The sequence below is a fragment of the Magnolia sinica genome, chromosome 2 (assembly GCF_029962835.1).
Source record: "Magnolia sinica isolate HGM2019 chromosome 2, MsV1, whole genome shotgun sequence".
Lineage (NCBI taxonomy): Eukaryota > Viridiplantae > Streptophyta > Magnoliopsida > Magnoliales > Magnoliaceae > Magnolia > Magnolia sinica.
In genome coordinates this window covers 113,591,845-113,614,985 of record NC_080574.1, presented here as the reverse complement: position 1 = coordinate 113,614,985, position 23,141 = coordinate 113,591,845, and the positions used below count along the sequence as shown (strand labels likewise).

The window sequence follows — 23,141 nt, the reverse complement described above, 5'->3', positions numbered from 1 at the left end:
ACCAGTGTAGGGTGTTAACTTACTATTACCCACCATGTTCAAAGTATCGGTATCGCTACAAGTTACGCTAGCCAGGGATACAGAAACAATATCGATATCGCCGATAGTATCGCTAATAACTAGAAACCAGTTTAAAAGAAATATCTACTTTTTAAACTACTCTTTCTTATCTAAGTTTTCTTCTTGGACAGAACTTAGAGGTCTAGATCCTCAAACTGGTTCCTTTGCATATCGATATTATCGAACAACGCTCGATATTATCGAGAAATTATGAATTTTTATGTTTTGGTTGCTGGACATTTTGGTAAGGATCTTCAATAGTATCTAACTATGGTCGATATATCGAGAAATAGTCTCTCGATAATATTGATATATGGTCGATATTATTCAACATTAGCTTGTGGATCTTAGCTTACATGATCCTTCCAATGCTTACCTTAAAAAATAACACTAATAATAACCTATGCCATGTATTGAAACTATAAAACTCTAGGCACAATAGCAGTAAGACGCATCATATCTAAAGTATCTAAAGCCCCATCATGCTTGCAGCAGCAGCAGCATGTTTGTCAGGGTTATGATGTGCCTCGAATAGCCCAAGGACTAAAGAGTTCCAGTAATCCAAGCATACTTGTCCATGCATTTGACGCAGACAAGGTAAGACTCTATACAAATTCAATTACAAAGAAAAGAAGGCATGCAGTTAACATGACTACTTTAAAAACCTCTATGTTATCAACATAAGAAATGCCAATTAGATATTCAAGATCCATTAGAAGTGCAAATCTGTTCTCTGGAGTGGATTCAAGTACTCGGATATAGGACTGCATAGGAAAAACACTGTCCGAGTCACTAAGCAAGTTCCATCCAATTACATGTCTAGCAAACCAGTAAACATAAAAATAGGATATAATACTAAATCCAGTATGTTTGTCACTCTATGAATAGTAATGAACACAGCATCCATAATTTGACAGACAAATGCAAGTTTTCGGTTGAACACCAAGCTTTAAAACCAAAGGCCAGAGGAATGCATATCACTTCATATTTATCATATACTATTACCTTTACAATTCATGCAGTCATATTTTATTCTACAAGAATGTATAGGTTCTGTATAGTACAAACTATGTTAAGTAAAGAAACTTGCCTCGTTGAAATGCAAGTTTGCCTCGTTGAATTAGATGTTTGCCTCGCGCAATTTTAGTTGAGATTTATTCCATTTTATCTGAAGCTCGCTCAAATTTATTAAGTGCTTGATTGTTTAGTTTATGTGTTTAAGTCTTATTTCATTTGAATTTCGTGTTTGCCTACCTCAATTTCATGTTTGCCTAGCTCATTTTCATGTTTGCCTCGCTGAATTTCATGTTTACCCCACTGAAATTCAAGTTTGCCCCGATGAATTTCATGTTTGCCCCACTCAATTTCAAGTTTGCCCCGCTCAATTTCATATTTGCCCCGATGAATTTTAAGTTTGCCCCGCTCAATTTCAAGTTTGCCCCGCTCAATTTCATGTTTGCCCCGCTGTACTTCATGTTTGCCCCGCTCAATTTCATGTTTACCCCGCTCAATTCCTAAGTTGCCTCGCTCAATTCCTAGGTTGCCTCGCTCAATTTGTAGTTTGCCTCACTCAATTCCTACGTTGCCTCGCTCAATTCCTAGGTTGCCTCGCTGAATTTCTAAGTTGCCTCGCTAAATTTGTAGTTTGCCTAGCTCAATTCCTAGGTTGCCTCGCTAAATTTTTAGGTTGCCTCGCTAAATTTCTGGTTTCCCTCGCTAAATTTCTAGATTGCCTCGCTCAATTTGTAGTTTGCCTTGCTCAATTCCTATGTTGCCTCTCTCATTTTGTAGTTCTACCTAGGTTGCCTCGCTTAATTCCTAGGTTGTCTTACTGAATTTCTAGGTTCCCTTGCTGATTTTCTAAGTTCCCTCGCTTAATTTGTAGTGCCTCGCTTAATTCCTAGTTTGCCTCGCTCAATTCCTAGTTTGCCCCGCTGAATTTCTACATTGCCTCACTCAATTTGTAGTTTATCTCACTTAATTCTTAGGTTGCCTTGCTCAATTTGTATTTTCTCTCGCTCAATTCAAGGTTCCCTTTCTCAATTTCTACGTTGTCTCGCACAAGTCCTAGGTTGCCTCTCTCAATTTCAAAATGCATTCCAAAGTTGAAGTAATAATCACTATTCACTAAGACAGGTTTTCATCATATAGCCAAATCTTTTTTACAAACACAGTTGAGTTGGTAGAAAAAAGGATTCAGAATATTGGCAAGATAACCTTACATTCTTGTTTTAGCACTAATCCAAATGGTAACACATCAGCCATTTTCTCAAATACAAGAGGTTCTCACAAGTTGAATTCTTTTATGTGGAAAATCAGGCAATAAAAGTCATCTTCAAATGAAATTTAGTGCCTTAATACCTGGCGAGCCATGTAAATGAAGGTCATTCAGTTGTTCTATAAAGCCAACATCACTATCTCATCTTAAAGAACTGCATCTTTTTATTTCATTTATTATTATTTTTACCTTCTTTCTATTAGGCTATGTTTGGAAACCGTGGATCCAGTGCCAAACAGCAGAAAACGAAAATAGATTATCTTTGATGTGACTATTTGTTTTGTTTGGATGGCAAAGAAAATGGTGTACAATACCTGCGGCTATGGTTATAATTCGTAGCCATAGGGGGACCGCCAGATCAACATGGCCTCGCCGGACAGGCAAGCAAGTGGCAGGGACGTAGCAATTTGGCGATCCTGCCCCGATTCGGGTTTTGATTTGGGGGGGGGGGGGGGGGAGGCCACCAAACTGGCTTACAGTATCTATGGCTACGGATTATGTTATCTATGGCTACGGTTATAATCCATAGCGGTTTACTTTAAAGAGCAGGGGTATTTTCATCCTCAACTGCTCCGACCGTACATGCAAAGTCTAAGTTGGTAAGGTAAGGTTTGTATCCTTCGTAAAAATCACTGGATAAAAGGTAGCATGTAAATTTCTCAGGCAGATTTCCTGCGAAAGCCTTTAGCAGGAAGTTCCATTGCAAGGATTTTGGGTGTGGCCCACTGTGATGTTTGTAATAAATCCAACACTACCATCCTTTTTTCGAGCTCATTTTAAGACATGCGACTAAAAATGAGAAGGATCCAAAACTTAAATGGGTCATACGAGATGAAACAGAGGGGAAAGGAATGCCTACCGTTGAAACTTTCCTAAGCTCCATTTTGTTGTTTATATTCCTTCCAAACCATTTATAGGGGCCATAGAAGTTTCCAATCAAGCTTATATTTGTGTTTTCACTTCCTCTATCTCTATGTTAACTTACCAATAGTTTAGATCTCAAAAATACATCATGGTGGGCACTAGAAATGTTTCAACGATGAGTGTCACTACCCCCACTGTTTTCTATGGTGGGGTCCACTTAAGCTTTAGATCTACCTCATTCTTTGTTTCATGCCATATAATGATCTCTCCAAATGGATGGACAGTATGGATACAACACATACATCATGGTGGGGCCCATGGAGCTTAGTGATGTCAATCATTCTCAATATCTAATCCACGTCCGGTGTTACTCTGGGAAATAGATTCGCTACTCCCCTGCCCTTAGCCCAATGGCTGGCGGTCAATGCTCTGTGGGCCCCACCATGATGTATGTGTTTCATCCATTTTTAAATATCTTTTAGGGCTTGATCTCAAAAATGAAAAAAATATAAGTCTCAGATGGAACATACCACATGAAACCAATACTGATTGGATATCCACCATTAAAATCATCCTAGGCCCCGCTGTACTGTTTATTTGACATCCAATCTATTGATTAGGTCATACAGACCCATATGAAGGGAAAAAACATAGATCAGCTTGATCCAAAACTTTTATGGCCTCCAAAAAAATTTTAATGGTCAATGTCCATTCAACACTGTTTCCTGTAATGTGGTCCACTTGAGATTGCGATATACCCCATTTTTGGTCTCATACCATAAAATGATCTAGAAAAATAGATGGACGGCATGGATGAAACACATACGGGGCCCAAATAGAGGAGTACCCAATCCGTTTCCCAATTCCAGGGGACACGGATTTCCTGCTAAATCCTTTCATTAAGATCCTGGGCAAGGATTTTGTGTGAGGCCCAATGTGATGTTTGTGTGAAATTCAACTAGTCCATTCATTTTTAGATATCATTTTAGGACATTATACAAAAAATGAAGAGGATCCAAAACTCAAGTGGGCCATACGAAATGAAACATTGGAGAAAGGAATGCTTACCGATGAAACCTTCCTAGGCTCCACCTTGATGTTTATATTCCATCCAAACCGTTTATAAGGTCATTTTCACTGAGATGAAATGAAAACACTGGGAACTTAAACCGATGCAAAACTTTTGTTCACATATGAATGTTTCAATGGTGGTCACTAAATCCCCACTATTTCATCTCATGTGGCCCATTTAAGTTTTGGATCCTCCTCTTTTTTGTCGCATGTCCTAAAATGATTTCGAAAAATAGATGGACGGGTTGGATTTATCATAAACATCATAGGAGGCCCACACATAATCCTTGCACAGGATCTTCCAACGAAAGGCTTTTACGTGAAATCCACTTACAATTCTAAGAGTCTCTCCATTAATGTAGGAAAGAGTTTTTTTTAAAGACTCTCCATTTCTCAACGCCGCTCGCACATGAATTTCTTGCAGGAGACCATTACTATATATATATATATATATATATATATATATATATATATATATACACGGAAACGCTCACCTGCGAACCAGTTCGTACGTACTACGTACGAACTTTTTTGAGAACCCATCATACGTGATTTGGATCCAAAATCTGAACGGTTCATGTGAAGCAGCACGTCCTGAAACCCCCCGGGCCCAAGTAAAAGTTTTACTTTGATCTAAAACTTTGATGGGCCATGAAAAATAAAAACAGTTTCCTCCCTTGATTTGCATTTCTCTTTGCTATGGCCCACCAGAATATTATATCCGGGTGCAAATTTGCCACATGAGGTTTTATGGGATTCCGCATCACATGGACCGTTCAGATTAGACACACATGGCACGTGTGCAAAGGTGCGCACGTGCGTAGGTGTGCAGGGGAGCATGACTCTATATATATATATATATATATATATATATATATATATATATATATATATATATATATATATATATATATGGAAATGGTACTATGAGGTCGACTTCATGCTGTGTGAGCCCCACCATGATGTGTGTCAAAGCATCGACACCATCAGCCAGATGGGTCCCCTTCATGTTATGGGATATCCCAAAAATCAATCATATACGGCACTCAGGTAGGCCATCCCATCTAAAACCATGTGAAGACATGCCTTAAACATATAAAAGCACCTGGTGGGGCTCACCTTAGTTTTGGATGCAGCTGAAAATTGGTCTAATCCCACATTTAAGTGTGACACACACACAATGGATGCGCTGGATTTGTGAAAAACATCTCGGTGGGCCCAATAAATGATTATGAATGTTGCAATGGGAGGTAACCCCTCTCAACTATTGTATGTGGTGTGGCCCACCCAAGTCATAGATTGTCTTGATTTTTAAGCCCTTGGCCCACTATGGAACGGTGCATCTGGCTGATGGTGTTGATGTTCAACACACATCACGTGGGGTATATGAAAAGGTACTATAAGGTCAACCTCATGGGAAGCTTTCCATGTGGTCGAGTTCTGTGGGGCCACCCTGATGTGAGAGGGGCATTCATCCCATTATTCAAATGCACCCTTCCATGGTGAGCCGGTGAGCCATGAGCCTAAAAATCAGGCCAATTCATAACTAAGGTGGGCCACACCACAAACAAAGGTTAGAGTGAATGTCTGCCCACTGAAACCTTCCTGATAGTATATAAGTGCCAATGAAATGTGGTACAGACATCCAGCCCATCCATTGTGTGTGTCCCACTTGGATGACGAGTCACACCAGATTTCAGGCCATTCCAAAACACAAGTGGGCCCCACCAAGTGCTTTTAGATGTTTCAAGCATGATTTTTCATAGTTTGAGATGATATGGCCCACCTACGGCTGATTTTTTATACATCACACAACCTAGATGGGACCTACCAAATGCACGGTGTGGATGTCCACCATACATCACGGTGGGGTCCACAGAGCTCAACCTCATGGGAATCTCCCAAGATGTCAACCTCATAATACCATTTTAGACACACACACACTATATTCTAACAGATGGAACAACCAGATCACGCACCCCATTAACAACTCATAACAGATGACCAAGAGGAGGTTGACATGATCACATGCTTCCATTTTAGCATCTAGCTTCTTCATTGATTGCTACCAACAAGGATCAGAAGGAACTCCACAAAAGGACTAAGAGTCATTAAGTGAAAAAGTCGTTGTGAATTGATAATGCATGTTCAGATGGTTGGAATTTAAGTAAAATGAGGATTGTTTTCTTTAATTTTACCTTTTGTATTGTTTGAATAGTATAAAAAAAAAAAATTGTAGATTCAACAAAACAATCACCAGACTTATCCATAGATAAGATTCACTAACATAAGAAATAAGGTGACCATTGTTTAATTAAATATTAGATTGTCATCTGCTATCCGAACAACACCTCAAAAACTGAACTCCATTTTTCAATATTACTCATGGAAACAACCATTGGATCATCATTGCTCTTTTCTTTTCTTTTTTCTATGGATTTCATGTATCTATACATGACCTTAAATATATGCTGGATAATGCGACATATGGGGGAGGTTGCAGGTCACAATCAAATTAAAAAATCATCAAATCTCATTCACGAGATGAGTTCTCTCTCAATACTTATTATAATGGTCCATATACTGAAATATTTAAGCATGGAAATTAGAACTTGTCCAGCCCTTCTTCAGGCATATAAACTGAATGTCCATTTCAAGTTTATAACATCATGCAAAAATGAGTTGATCTGTATCATATACACTGTGGATGACTTAACACCTAAAAGTTTGGAGAAAACTCATGAAAATTTTGCCACTAAAATATTATACAAAGAGTGCATGACTATAACAAATGGATGTTAAATGCATAAACAAAAGTTTGTGTATCAATTTAAGTGCCATGTGCGTTGTGAATTATTTAACATATAAAAAGTTATAAAAGGCTCATGACATTTTTTCCTATTAATATATGTGCATGAATATAACAAAATGAGTATTAAATCCATAGACAAAACTTTTTGCTTGATTATTGATTTACAAGCCTCAGTATATTTTTGACTTCATGAAATTTTGAAGATAGCATGAAGGAGAAATCTGTAAGGTAATTGATTTACTCTCTTATCAATTTACTATTTTAGATTTTTATTTTTTTATTTTTTTTGTCATTTGGTTATTCATAATTATTATTACACCTTCCCTCATGTCTAAAATAAAATATCATTAAATTTTAACATAACAACAATTTATTTTGTTTGAATTCCCTCCATGGTTATATGCTTTATTACATATCATTCACTGTATTTATTTGTTTTTGTGTTTTAGGATTTAATATAAAATATTGGAATAAACTGAAAAACACATTTATGGTCATCTAAGGGCCTATTTGGATGATTCTTAAAAGGCAGCTCAATGGCATCTAGCAGCTGAGCAATGAAATTGATTTACTGAGCCAAGATCAGGGCGATGGAGATCAGTGGCACGGTTTTCTCCTGATTGCCCGTTGCAGAAGGAAGAACCACCAGCTGAGCTCGTTGCATGCCTCTTGATGACTGCTTTTGTGGCAGAATTGTGGCACCACCCAGCAGTTCTGATGGCAACACTCAATGAATGTTCCACTATTATTTATTGTGTTTGTATTTTGGAGTCTTATTGAATATTCCACCATTGTTTGTGTTTGTACTTCAAAGTCTCGTTATAATTATTTGTTGCTATGGAGACATCATGTAGTAGTGTGAATAAGGCAGATCATGTGGTAGTATGAATCAGGTCTATTTGTGCTCCAATCTGTCCTTGTTTTTCCCTTCTTTTTGTTATCTTTCTTCCCGTGATTTCTCGAATGCGTCAAACAAGCCCACCCAACTTTCGGACTCATTTGGGCTACGAGGTAGGGCTTCTTCATTAGGCTTGTGCTTGGCTTCCTGATTAATTTTTGGCCAGTTGGTAGAATGGATCTCTCAGGTGTGCTTGGCTGGAAATGTAACGTTAGGGTGTTCAAGGGTTGAAGTTGCAAGCTTTATATTTCTTCCACAGGAAATGATCGGGTACAATGGCTACAAGTGAACTTCGACATACAACCACCATTTTCTCCCTTACAGTATCTTATGTAGAATATCTGATATATGAAGAAGGCCACATGACAATTATCATCTGGTGTGAAAATCAGGCCAATCCACTAACCAGCGGAGCTACACCACTACTCTGATTCATAGTATCATCTGTCAACCGATTTTGACAACGGGTTCCACTTGCTGAATGGATCCGCCTGATCTTCTGCAATTATCATGATAGTGTGGTGCTTTGTACAGATGATATTCTACATAAATGATGTGCTGGGAGAAAAGAAATGGTCATCGTTGCACGTGATTATTCATCACTTCCACAACCAAGGTTTGCTCCAATACATCCTAAAGCATTTCTTCAATTGCACAGGAATTTTCGTGTGTGCGTGTGTGAGTTGGGGGGGTGGGATTGATATATCCTATCATCAATGGTCCAGAAAACAATGGCAGATGGATTGCAAAGGTTAATGGACAGACTCCTCGCCTGACATAAGACAAGCTAGGAAGAAAGTGCTGATGTAAAATATTTTGTCCGCTACCACTGTCCAAGGGAAAACCATCTCTCAGGGCAGCCAAAAACCTTCCCCCTATTAAAGCTTTAGAAAAGAAGGCTTTGCTGAGAAGGTACTGCACATGCAGTTTCGGAAGTCTGTAGTCCTTCCCACTTAAAGGTAGCACTTTCTCTGTACAATGGTTCTCAGAGACGGGTTCGATCTCATCATCCTTTAGATTTCTTCCAAAAGTGAAGTTCCAAAGAAAAGTCTCCTGTGTCATAAAGAATCTCACACCAATTATTTGTAAATATTAATAGTTAGCTAATTGCCAAACAATACCTTGGATTAATATCACTGTCAGTGTAAAATCTTTCGAAAAGATAACAATACTGCACAAGGACATGATACCAAATCCACTCCAACCTCTGAGATGGACTAGAAGCATCCCATCTCATTAGATTAGATTGAATGGTCAGCCATTCACTTCCCTTTAAGGAGAGCAGAAGGAGAATGGTGCAACCAGCATCAGCATTGCCATCCAAGTAGAGATTACCTGTGGTACAATCAGATATTTTATCAAGGTACAACATTCTTATAAGGAAAATAATTCAGTAAGTAACAAGGTGCATACTATTTTTTTTTCATTGAGATTGTGGATGGAGGTGAGACTAGATCACACTACATAAAAAAGTCAGCACACATGGGATCCACTTCCCATCACAAGCTGACCCTGATCCTACAATTATAGCAATTGCCCTTCTTTTCTTTTCTTTTTCTGAAACGATGATAATATTATTTCTAAAGGAGCCAAAGCCCAAACTTTACAAATATACAAGAGACCGGGAAATTACAACTCCCCTCAAGACACTAGAAATGACTTTATGATCTTTGAAGATAAAGTCCATTAGATTACAAAAGATTTTGCTCTGCTAAACACCTCAGGAAACTGCCTACCACCATTTCTGAAGCATTGATTGTTCTTTTTTTTTTTTTTTTGAAACAATGACAATATTATTTCTAAAAGAGCCAAAGCCCAAACTATACAAATACAAGAAACCAACCCTTTCCACCCCCACCCCCACCCCCCCCAAAAAAAAGAAGAAGAAGAAGAAGAAGAAGAAGAAGCTAGAAAGGACTTCATGATCTTTGAAGATAAAGTCCATTAGATTACAAAAGATTTTGCTACGATAAACACCTCAGGAAACTGCCTACCACCATTTCTAAAGCATTTATTGTTCCTTTCCTGCCAAATGGTCCATATGCCTCCAGGTAAACATAGTCGCCAGATTTTTCTCCCCTGTGCACGCGCGCGCACCAAATTAGGAAAAAAACAAAATGTCAAGGGAGCCTGGCGCTACCCAATCAACCCCGAACAAAGTGAAGAAATGATCCCATAACCTCTTTGCAAAAGAACAATGAATAAAGAGGTGATCCATCAATTCCTTGCCATGCATACAGATCAAACAAACATTCGGAAGAATGAAGCTTCGCTTTCGAAGGTTATCTATTTTAAGCACCTTCTTCCTCCCCACTAGCCAGGCAAGCGCCGCTACCTTTGGAGGAGCGCCATAACTCCATATGAACGATGTCGCACAAGGCCCATCACTAAGGTCAGCCCCGCATAGGGTCATGGAGAACGATTTTACTGAAAAGCTCCCAGATTTATCTTTTAGCCATCTCAAAGAATCTGCCTCTGAGGAAGGTGTTTCACACCAAGCGACTCCCCAAAGAAAAATGAGTATGAGAACTCCATCTGAGGAATATCCTCAAGACTCAGTTTGGACAAGTGGAGGCCATGGATTAGTGATGTAGACTGTTGTTTTGTTGGACAACTCTGTGGATTGGGGAATCCCAGAAGTCCTATTGAATAAACCTACCTTTCTATTGGTGGACAGAAACAGTAAAGAAGAAATACAGCAGTGGTCCACATTTGATGGGAAAAGCCCAAACACTGGATGGGTGTAAGCTCCCAAGCTAGGGTAGTAAAGGAACGGTCTATCCACAATGGAGCCCGATGGAACAAAATTCAGATCTAGATCCCCAAGCCTGAGTCCCACTTATCCAAACTCAACTCTCAAGGATGCAGTGGATATCCTTGGCTGGAGATTCATATAATTCCTCCAGTAAACATAGATGAGAAGACCTTTCCCAACATCCCACTCTATCCCAACCAGTGTTTTCAATAGCGTGCATAGCGTAGCGGTAGCGTACGCTATGTAGCATAGTGTAGCAAAATCGCTACGTAGCATAGCAGGTAGCGTATATCCCCTGTAGCGTGCGCTACAGGGGTCGTAGCGTATGCTACGGCTTCGTAGCGTGTAGCGCGGGTAGCGTGCGCTACCTGTAATTTTGGGGAGAGCACGTAAATGCCAAAAAATAAAATATAAAATATAAAAAAATTGTAAGAAGGTGATTTCAGTACCTGTAGAAGAGGTACGCCTGATCGGAAGAAGAATTCGGTGGGCCTTAATCGACAACAGTTGAGTTTCGGTCTTCCGCATGTACGAAAAAACCTCCCCTTTTTCTTTTTTCTTCGAATGGATGAAATTTTCAAAATCAACGAGAATTCTGGAGAATAATCTGCGATCTCTCGGGAATTTTGGTTCGATTCGGAGATTTGGGTTCGAAATGGAAACCCTCAGATTGGGATTTGGGTTCCAGATAGAAACGGGAAACCCTATTCCCCTTTCGAAAATGGCATCGGACCCTTTTTTTCAGGTGCGGATTAGCTACTGACAAGTTTAGTAGCTAGACTCGTTACTAAAGTGACGTCACCACGTTCCGTGGGCCCCACCATGATGTATGTTTTGTATCCACACCTTCCATCCATTTGTAGATATCATTTTAGGACAATATCCAAAGAATGAGTTAAATCCAAAGCTTCAGTGGACCCCAGCACAGAAAACAGTGGGGACAGTGACGCCCACCATTAAAAACTTCTGAAGGAGACAAAAGTTTTAGACCAACTGATATTTGTATTTTCCCTTATTTCGTGTTTTTTGGAACATTTGAACAGGTTGGATTTCAAGTAAACATTATGGTGGGCCTTAGGATAGTTTCAACGGTGGTAATCACTTTCCCTACTGTTTTCAGTGGTGGGGTCCACTATAGCTTTTTATCTGCCTCATTCTTTGGTTCATGCCCTAAAATGATATCTCAAAATGGATGGACGGTGTGGATACAACACATGCATCATAATGGGGCCCACGGAATTTGGTGACGTCACTTCAGTAGCCCACTCGCTACTCAACCTCTTAGTATCTAATCCGCGTCCTTTATTTTGGGGACGCTGCTCATGTTACAGTCGTGAGTCGCAGCGTCATGGGCCCCATTATGATGTAACGTATTTTATCTGCTTCGTCCATCTATTTTGGACACTCATTTTATGGAATGAGCTAAAAAAATGAGTAAGATCCACATTTTAGGTGGACCACACCATGGGAAACAATGTGATTGAACGTTTGCCATTAAATTTTTTTTAAGGCCCATTGTTCCTTTTTTTTTTGAATTTTTTTCGATGTGGAGACAAAATAACTTGGTATTTTCAGTTTTTTCCTATTTTTTCCCTTTTAAAATGCCGGTTACTGTCGGTTTTATGTTCTTTATACTTGTATTGTACTTAATGCTCTTAACTTTGGGATTTTTATTTTGAAGAATGTGACATTTATATATTTTGCTTTTTTCTTACTATTATATATATATAAAATAGAAGTATTGTGTAGCTTACGCTTACACGCTACAGAGGGTTGAACGCTACGCAACACGCTACCGCTATTTAAAACATTGATCCCAACTACTTGGGGTCGGCTACACGAATCCTATTCAGCCATTCACTTTATGGAGGACTATATCCTCAGTTAAACCATAGGTCATCAAGTCTTTTCTTACTATCTCCCCCCACGTCCTTTAGGGCCTTCCCCTTGCCCTTTTATAGCCTTCAATTTGAATCAGCTCACTCCTGACAGGCACAGTTCTCCATTGCAGAGAATCTAGTTTCCCTTAACACCACATCAACTATGACTAAATAATCCGAGCTTTCCAGTTCATTGTTAAAATACAAGCGGGCAGCAGTGAATGCAGCCACCCAACAGGTGGGCCCTAGGTGGCCCATGGTATAAAAAACACCCTGATGTAATACTAGCATTTGATTAACAGGCAATCAGGACCCATCCCCACCTCTTGATTTTCACTATCCATTTGAATGCTATGAATCAACAGCAAGTATTGTTTCTCCACCGTGGTTTTCCTACAGTGGGCCATCCATAGTACAACCTACCAGACAGATGGTCCAGATTTGCCAACCGTACAACCATGCATACGGTAGACAGGTAATCAACCATGATTTGTCCATTGAGCAACTGGTTAAAGTTGGCCTAATAATCCACAGCAACATAAAGAGATACAAGAGATTGTTACCTTCTAGCCCTTCATCCTCTGGTACAATGTTAGCGCTTGACTACTCCCATGTGCACATCCAAACATCATCAATGCAGGCTCCTTCTGAATGCACAAACTTAGTGACTAAGTGACAGAAAGGAACAACACAACTCTCTTTCAGCTTCCGAGGCCCTACAACCTGATGGAACTTCATTTTGCACTGAATCACACAATAAATTGAAGATTCCATAATGAGATGCTGGCAGTCAATTCCAGAAAGTAAGCAGTGATCAAATCCCTAAATGTTACAGCTGACATACCCCAAAATAAGAACAAGTCAGCTAGATGTTAGTTTGCATGTATATTCAAGGACTAGATTACTGTGTGCGCGCATTTTCTCAACTACATGGCATGCATGCATAGCAAATCCAGACTTCCCAAAACATGGGCACATTATGGATGGACGAAAAATCACAATTATCAGATGCCTGACCATCCATCAAATTGGTGCCCAAATGTGGCAGATAAAACAAAAGCTGTTAGTAACAGCCAATATCAGATGGATAAGATCAAAAAAATATTGAGATATTCGGGATATGCTCCATCCACAAGGGATCCCAAGATTGGCCAGTCTGGGTTGACTTATGTGCATGCCACACACATACATATCTACTCATATTCAATTATTTAATTTGTTAGGGCCTCACCATATATTCTTTTCATAGTCAGCGTGAAAGATGGCACTGGGCCCAATTCACATGAGAGCTGAACAGGGCTAGGGATTCAGAAAGCCATCTGTTACTGCAAATTTTGATTCTCTTCAGCATAAACAACATGAGAGGCAGTAATATCAGAAAATAATTTTTTCCCTCCATTCAGCAGTGCAGTTGCGACTTGGAATACTGCTGTTCTATCACCATTCGAAAACCATTCTGCATGTTTTCCTTTCTGTCCCCCTTAAAGCCATGTCTGTTGCTGCAAACTTTTATTCTCATCAGCATAAACAGCATGAGGCACAGTTCTCACTCCATTCAGCAGTGCAGTAACAACTTGGAATACTGCTGTTCTATCACCATTTGGAAACCATTCTGCATGTTTTCCTTTCTGTCCCCTTCCAACAACATGTTTCTTTATCTGTATATCTGATATATTTTGAGCTCTTGAACAAAATTGTAGAAGATAATCTCCAGACCAATCTCTAAGCTCGAGCAGTTTAACTGTTTTTGTCAATAATGACCAGATAAATATCCTTTTCCTTGGAAAGAAACGTAAGCCTGCACTTTGGCCCACCCTGACCTTTCATCAGAGGAATGACATCTTCAAATGGACATTCCATACCACAACATGCCCGCAGTGTGAACGAAGCTGCTTTTGGAGTTTTGTAGAAGGGTACCTCAACTGTGCATTTCCTCACTTCCTCGCCACCTTCAAATTGGCAAAAATCCAGAAAAATATACTGAACCGAATTTCCCAAAGCCATTCGTAGCCACAGCCTGTCCTTGCTTGAAATGTTATACAACGTGATCTGAAATGTAATGCCCACAGGCAATCCTGAGATGTATGGAATTGGATTTTCAGAATCATTACCGGGGACGTGAAGTTCTGCTTTGATGTGTTTGAATCTTCCACTGAAAACAATTTGCTCAAGGGAGAAGATTTCAACTAACTTATGAACAGGAAGTGGGTACGAGACATCATTGATTTTCACCTCACAACATTTTATTAACTCCTTAACGAAATCAGGAAGTTCAGTGGGCCAGGGTTCACAAAGAACTTGTATACGAGAAACCATAGCCTGTAATCTCTTCAATGTGAGGCCACAGCAAATTCCAACCTTCGATGACCTTAGTACACAACTAAGCAATATCAGATTTAAGATATGGAATTCCTCTTCTTTACTGCACCCTGAAAAGGCATACCTCATACTGGTAAGACTGGTGTCTAACTTGTCCAGGAGCAGATCTAAGACCCCCTTTCCCATAACCCAGCACTTTCTCGGCTGTAAATGCTCCCATGCTTTCGTTAGAAATTTGATTGCCTTAACATACTGGGAGGCAAAGGCTAATACACCGACAGATCTGTGTGAATGCACAGTAATCATCGACAGCTCTTCTTTGCAGCCCCTAATGCAATGAAAATTTTAGCAAACATAGAGACATCTAAGAGGCAGATAATGCCTCCAAAACCAACAGAACTTTTTTGCCACCCAAAAAGACGAATTAGATTTTCTACCAAAGGTTATACATAATGGGGAAAACTAGCTTGAGCATAGCATACAAATTTCCTTGTCTTGTGCACTGCACTCAAACTGGATATTTTGCATGCAATCCATTGATCTGGAGTGTTCGTTGTTGTCCTACTGCAGATAGCTGACTGTCCACAAATTGCAAAGATTAATGATCATTTTTTATGTTTTTATGTAATGTTTATTAGTTACTACGGATGGTTCTACCCATCCAATTGGTGGACCGTTTCTTGTTCAGTGGTGTGTACCGTCCATTTGCAGGTTGCTACTCATACAATCAAGATTGTCTAGTAAGCGTGATTTTAAAACTGTAGATGAGCAACCTGGCTAGTGTATGGTTATGCCACATGGCCACTTCCAGTGTGGTGCACACAATCAGGAAATCAGCAAGCTGCACTCAAATTACATTTCCACATGGATAACAGTGAGAAAAAGCAAGGGAGAAAGCATATTGTGAGATTAGAACCTCAATATCCTTAGTACTTCTTCTGTAAAACCCAATTTTATCAGAGGCCAGGCATCTGCCACCGTTTTCAGAATAAGCTTTACGACATGTGTGGCCTCATAAAGGATTGCTGCTTTCTGTTGGAATGCTTCAGGGGGGCCTGAGACCTGCCTCAGGTCAGACAAACTGTCCTGAAAATGGACTTCAGAGGCACCATCACTGACTTGCTGCAAGGAGCCATCTATTTGGCTTGTTTTCTTTTTACTATTATGATTTAGGTAACATCTTTCAACCCCATGCAAGAAGTTTTCACCCTCTTCAGAATTTGGTGCTGCATTGGATTTACTGCAACTAAACAAATAAGCCAAGAGGGAATCTCTGTTTATAACATCTTCCAGCGAGGAAGAGATCCTTCCCAAGAAGGGGACTGCATAAGAAAATAGCCGTGTTGGAATACCATAGACGAGCTGTTCATTAGAAAAAGGTGCTGCTATGATTAATACCAATAGTGCTGCTACCCGAGGTCTATCAAGCCCCAACTCTCCTTTAGAAGAAGGCTCTATCTGAAACAAATATAAAAATTAAAAGAAAAATAATGGAGACAATCTTTCTTCTTTTTTTTTTATCTAGTAGAGAAACACTGGTGTGATTAACCAGAAACATGAAAAGAAAGAATATATAGCACAAGCTCCTACCATAGTTAAAGAGACATAATTTAGGCCCTTCCTAGTGCATAAAGGCAAACACACTCAAGAATCCTAATGAAATAGGATATGGCAGCTCTAATGAGTCAATAACCAAGTCTATATTTCATAAAAATGATGGCAACCTTGTATTCTCAAGATTAGAGTTCTTATGTCATAACACACATTAAGCGGCTGTTTGGTGTTGACTTCTTTCCAAAGCCAAAAACATATAGATGATGCTCAGCATTTGAGTTGCCTTCTAGCAGCACCTCTATCAAAAGAAAAACAAGCAGGAAAAAGGAACTTCTGTTGCTATTTAAGTCACACTAGACAAGAATTCAATTGTTGAATTGCCAGTTTAGCAGGCCAACATGTTAAAGGAACAAATAAAATAGGTATTTACGAGTATCTTGACCCAGATGGCCTCTAATATTGCAGCAAATGCACTTGTGGAAAAAACGAATTCCACTTGAGATGTTTAATGTGTTATAATTATACTTGGTAAATGTTTCCTCAAAAGCCATGTGTTTCATCACCTTGGCTCTATTATGTAAAAGGGAGATTGATAAAGATGTTTACAATAGACTTAGAGCTAGGTGGAGGAAGTGGTGATGTCTCTGAAGTATTGTGTGATAGCCACAAGCCAATGAAACTTAAAGAGATTAATAAGACAACTATTCAACCGCCTATGCAATGTGGGGCAGTGTTGGGCAGTTAGAAAGCAAAAAAGAGAAGATACTGAGTTTGAGGAAATCAGTATGTTGAGATGGATGCTTGGGAAGAGTAGGTAGGAAGAATTAAAAGTGATGTTGAAGCAGCCAAGGAGAGGTCCCAATGGAAGATAAAATTATGGAAAACATATTGAGATGATCCAGTCATGTGCAACAAAGACCAAAGACGGATTGGGTCAGAATGGGAATGTTTGATTAGAGTTAAAGGGCTTGAAAAGTAGAACAGAGGAAGACCTAAAAGACTTGGATTGAGATGGTGAGATTGAAAAGATGGAAGGAAAGAGAAAAAAAAGAGAGAGAAGAGAGAAGAAAAGATGAAGGAAGAAAGGAATGGGGAAGGGTTAAACGTCCCCACCCCCTTTTCTCTTTTATTAAAGTAATAAAAAAGCAAATATGACAAAAATAACCCTGTACAATAAACTTTATGTCCGGCATATCCCAAGATTAAAAACACTACGAAACTTGTGGACCATGGGCCCATAACCAAAACCAAGAGGGCCATAGGCCCATACCCAACCGTTAACACACCCCCTCAAGCTGGAGCATAGATGTCTTGCATGTCCAACTTGGATATAAGTTTGTCGAACTGATATTTTCCAAGAGCCTTGGTGAATACAGTTGCGATCTGATTATGTGATAAGATATAAGGTATGTGGATCTGTCCCAAAGATATCTTGTCTCGAATGAAATGGCAATCAACTTCTTTATGCTTTGTTCTCTCATGAAAAACAGGGTTATTGGCAATATGTATCGCAACTTGATTGTCACAAGGTAAAGACATTGAAACCTGAACATCAGAACCCAATTCTTTGATAAGAGATTTCAATCACATAAGCTCACAAGTCGCATGTGCCATTAACCTATATTTAGCTTCAACACTTGATCCGGCAGCCACATTTTATTTCTTACTCTTCCAAGTAACCACATTACCACCTAAGAAGGTGCAATAACCCGTAGTCAACCTTCCATCATGTATCAACCCTGCATAATATACATTTGAATAACCGGCTACCAGAAGATGACCATGAGCTCTATATAAGATACCCTTCCCGAGGGAACATTTCAAATACCTAAGGATACCCATAATTGTTGTTAGGTGTGGTGTCCTTAGACTTTGCATGAACTGACTCACTACACTAACTGAAAAGACAATATCATGCATGGTTATAGGCAAATTGATGAGTTTGCGAACAAGTCTCCAGTACATTTTAGGGTCTTCTGACAATTCTCCTTCTTCAGCTTCTAATTTGAGATAGGGTCTATTGGAGCATCATCCAATTTAGCTCCCAACATCCCTATCTCTTTTAGCAGGTCACAAGTATATTTTCTCTAACATAGATTTATTGATGAGGACATCCCAGCACTTATGTCTAGACAATCATCACTGGGGCCTACGAGGCCCAAGTCGCATTCCTAGCCATCGTTGAAGACCACACAGTGGGTAGATGCGCATGGGTTGCTTGTTTGGAGCATTTGGACCGTTGGATTGAATGGGTGCATCGATTAGCCTGTTGGATCGCGCACGATGAACCTTCGGACCACTCTTGATCGTGGGCCATCTTGATCGTGGATCACCCCATTAGCCATTAATAGTTGAGGATAGTTTAGATTTGTTTGTTTTGAATAGTTTTTGTCATTTAATTTATTATTTTTAGACTATTTTATGTTTTACTTGAGATAAGGATTTTTTATGAGAATTTTTTCCTGAGAGAGGTTTTTTGTAAAAGTCTCTTTTGGAGACTATAAAAGGTTTGAACCCCTTTAGGGTTTGATTATTGTGAACCATGAATGAAAAGAGTTTCCTCTCCTTTACTATGTGATTTAGCAATTCATCTCGCAATGGGATTGATGGTGTGAAGCCATTTAGGGAGTGATTTCCCTAGTTATCCTCTTCGTTTTCTCTCTCTCAAGGTACTTCTCTTCTCATCTCTCTTTCTTCATCTTCTCTTTCTTTTTTCTTTTATGATTCTAAACCAACCTAGACATAACCTACATCCAACTGAACCCAAGCTCAAGTCGTGAACAATGTCTGTACGGACTGCCCCAATCTGTGGCCCCCCAAGCTTCGAATCTTTGACTTCCATCTTCCCTTTGATCCCCTTTACAAAACCCCTAAACATAAATCCCAAACCCTAACCCTAAGATTCCCAAATCCTAAAATCCCCAATCTTTCCAAACCTTAATCCCCAAATCTAAAACTTCATCTGAATTCTCCCAAAATCTTATAACCCTAAACCTAATTTCCCCAAATTTCCCTAACCTATTAACCCTAAACCTAATTTCCCCAAATTTCCCTAACCTATTAACCCTAAACCCTCAAATCCCTATCCCCAAAATCCTAAATCCTCAAATGCCTGTATCAAAACCCTAAATTCCTAGTTTGCTAAATACTCTAAACTTATTCCCTACATTTCCTAACCCTTAAAACAGCCCTAAACATGCAAAACTCTTAGAATTCAAGTGATTCCATGAATATTCAGATTTAATACCTATGCTAAGTGGGAGTCATATCTTCCACACAATCCTAATAGCTTGATACTTTATAAGAATCACATTGCGGGACTGTTATTAGGTGTTTTGAACCTTAACATGTTACAAATTTGAGTTTCTTTTACTTTAGTAGTTTAGCATTATTTTGTCTTTTGATTGCTCTAGTTAATCCGCTATCTAGTTTCAATGCATCATATTATGTTAGATCATCCTGTCCTACATCATTTATTCCAACTTTCGATCTTGCCACTTCAATGCCCAGAAAATATCGAAGAAGACCCAAATCTTTGATATGCCTTCAACCTTTTAATACCCTCAAAACACCAGTCACTATAATATTGTCAACATACACAACCAGAAGAATGTAGCCAAAGGTTAAGTGCTTTGAGAAGACTGAGTGATCTACTTTACACCTTTTTAACCCAAAGGATACAACTACAGTCCTGAACTTCTCAAACCAAGCACGTGATGATTGCTTCAACCCATATGTTGACTAGTTTAACCTATATACATTAGACGACTCCCTCTAAGCAACATACCCGGAGGTTGCTCCATATAAACTTCTTCGTGTAGGTCTTCATGCAAGAATGTGTTCTTCACATCTAACTGAAAGAAAGGCCAATCATGATTTGCAACAAGTGATATAAAACCCGAACTGAATTAATCTTCATCACTAGGAAAAATGTATCTATATAATTTACCCTATAAATCTGAGTATATCCCTTAGCAACTAACCTAGCTTTATAACAATCAATTGACCCATCTGGCAAGAACTTAACTATGTACACCCATCTGTACATGACTGGAGTCTTACCTGAAGGAAGATCAATCAACTTCCAAGTATCATTGGAGTACATGGCTTTCATCTATTCATCCATAGCTCGTTTCCAATTTTCATTAGACAATGCCTCCTGGACTGACTTGGGAATGGATACAACAGACATGGTGAGGGCAAACTTGTGATAATTTGTGGACAGATGGGTAAAAGTGACAAAGTTGGAAATAGGGTAACACAAAAAAGTTTACCTTTCCAAATTGCGATAGGAAGGTCATCTGCAACCTCAAAAGAACTAAAAACCTTAGTAGGTGTAGTACCCAACTACGTGGATTGAAGGGGAATTGTCTATAATGCTTCATCTTTTCTCCTTTCTGTAATAAGTTTGTGTGTAATCCTTCTGAGGTGACGAAGGTATCTCAACATCAAAATCTGAAGGAAATACCTTTGGCAATGGAGTTTCCATAGATTTGGTGTTAACAGTGTGATCATCTTTAACGTAGAACAGAACATCTTCAAAGCAGTTACATCAGCAGTCACAAAATGCTTCTTAGAGGTGGGAAATATCATCGATAACCCTTTTAAGTACGTGAATATCCCAGAAAAATACACTTAACTGAACGAGGCAAGAGTTTTATCTCGACTAAACCCAAATATATGAGCAAAGCAAGTACAACCAAACACTTTGGGAAGAATAGGAAAAGCTAGTTGATTAGGAAACAAAATAGAGAATGATGTTTCGCCATCTAAAACTGATGAAGGCATCCTATTAATCAAATGACATGTAGTAAGAATTGCATCACCCTAGAAGATTTGTAGGGCATTCATTCCTAGCAACAAGGCTCGAGTTCCACCATATGTCTATTCTTGCGTTTAGCCACCCCATTTTGTTGGGGTGTATATGCACAAGAGGTTTGGTGGATAATGCCCTTGGTAAATGGGTTTGAAAATCCTTAAAAACAAATTCTAGGGCATTATCTGACCTAAACGTGTGCAATTTTGCACCAAATTGATTCTTTATTTCATTATAAAAATTTTGTAATACATGATAGACTTCTAACCTATGCTTTATTAGCTATAACCACATCATCTTAGAGTAATCATCAATAAAGAGAACAAAGTATCTAAAACCTAACAAACCTGGGACTTGAGCTGGTTCCCACAAATCACTATGAACTGATGGGGACATCACATGCACGCCGCCCCCCTACGCACGAAGGAGGGCCCCACCGTCGATCTAGATCGATGACGTCGTCCAAGGATGGCCCCCTATCTAGAAGATGGATTTTTGGTTCCTTGGAGTGGACCCGATGATCAAGTAAAGCCCATCTTAGGATCTCATGATCGGGGCCCACTAGTCAGATTGATTTCATATTTTAGGTTTTGCTTATTGTTATTATTTAAAACATCATGAACACTTTAGATTTCTTTGTTTAGTTTTTATTTTAGTTTACTTCATCGTCAAGTAATAGGTTGCGCATATGGTGCGAGTTTTGGAGTGTAGGGTTTTCCTATAAATAGGCACCCCTTGTAGTTCTTTTGATTTCATCGAAGATTAATAAAAATTCTGCGTTTTCCTACTCTCTGAGTTGTGAAGCCTAATTGGGTGCGAAGCCCTCCCTTCATCGAAGGGTTAACTACCGTGGTGTGAAGCCACATCTATCCCGATTCACCCCCATCCATCGCCACCTCTACTACCCATCTTCTACCATCCCTTCTTCTCATCTCACCCCATCATCTACACTTCGAATCAATCATCTATTGCAGCAATTCTCCTCCCCACAGCAGAATTTCAGAATCTGACCCCACAAGAGGGCTGAAACTTCGGCGGAGCACCACGCACAAACGGTATATCGGATCGAGCTGAGATTTGGGGGTTTTAGAGTCCATCCCTGGCCGACCACGGCCAAGGTGGCATTTTTCTGAATAATGGGCCCCACACACGTGCAGTCGGGATCATACACGTGCGTGTAGGCCATTGTTGTTGTCCATACATGTGGTACTTCTCTGGTTCATCTCTCTCCTCTCTTTCACTCCGCTTTCACCCAAAATCCCTAAACCTAACCCTAAATTACTCAAATCTCCAATTTTATGCCCTTTTTCTCACCTTAGGGTTTCCCGAATTAGAATTTCTGAATCCCCTGGATTAGGGACTGATTACTATGAATGTGTGGATAATTATTTCTTATCTTGGAGTATCGTTTGGTTCATAATTTTTATTGATCCAGCCCTATCATGTGTAGGCCTGGACCCGCATAGATTCTCCTTAATTGAATGTTTGAACTTTCATGTGAGATATGGAATTTGTGTAATTGTTTCTGAACTAATGCGATCTTAAGCCTGAAATCTCGCATATCATATTTAATTTTCATGTCCTGCATCGCGAACTAATTTAAATGGAACATCGCTTCTTGAATCAATTCTAGACAGAAAATGAACTCTATGAGGTTTACTCAGCTCGCATGCTTCACACTCCAACTTTAACATCTTGGGAAGAGATGGGATGAGAGTGTGTAGATTATTAAGATATGAATGTCCCAAATGACGATGTTGTTGAATTGATGAATCTAAAGAAAGCACTAGCACAAGTACCGGTTCTCTTTTCAAGTTATACAAACAATTCCGCT

The 23,141-nt window shown here is 39.3% G+C and overlaps 1 protein-coding gene across 7 annotated transcripts in view; it reads right to left on the bottom strand.

Annotated features, from left to right (window-relative positions):
* Positions 1 to 12,780: 12,780 nt before the first annotated feature.
* Positions 12,781 to 23,141, bottom strand: part of LOC131237414 (protein SIEL) — a 40,196-nt gene continuing 29,835 nt past the window's right edge. For 3 of the 7 annotated variants that reach the window (XM_058235161.1, XM_058235160.1, XM_058235155.1), the window contains 3 exons: positions 15,854 to 16,395; positions 13,850 to 15,265; positions 12,781 to 13,453 (listed from right to left, as the gene is read on the bottom strand). In XM_058235161.1, coding sequence (XP_058091144.1) covers positions 14,356 to 15,265; positions 15,854 to 16,395 — 1,452 coding nt within the window. In that variant the 3' untranslated portion in view covers positions 12,781 to 13,453; positions 13,850 to 14,355. The remainder of the gene's footprint in view (positions 13,454 to 13,849; positions 15,266 to 15,853; positions 16,396 to 23,141) is intronic. The other 4 variants (XM_058235159.1, XM_058235156.1, XM_058235157.1 and 1 more) reach the window with 4 other exon arrangements.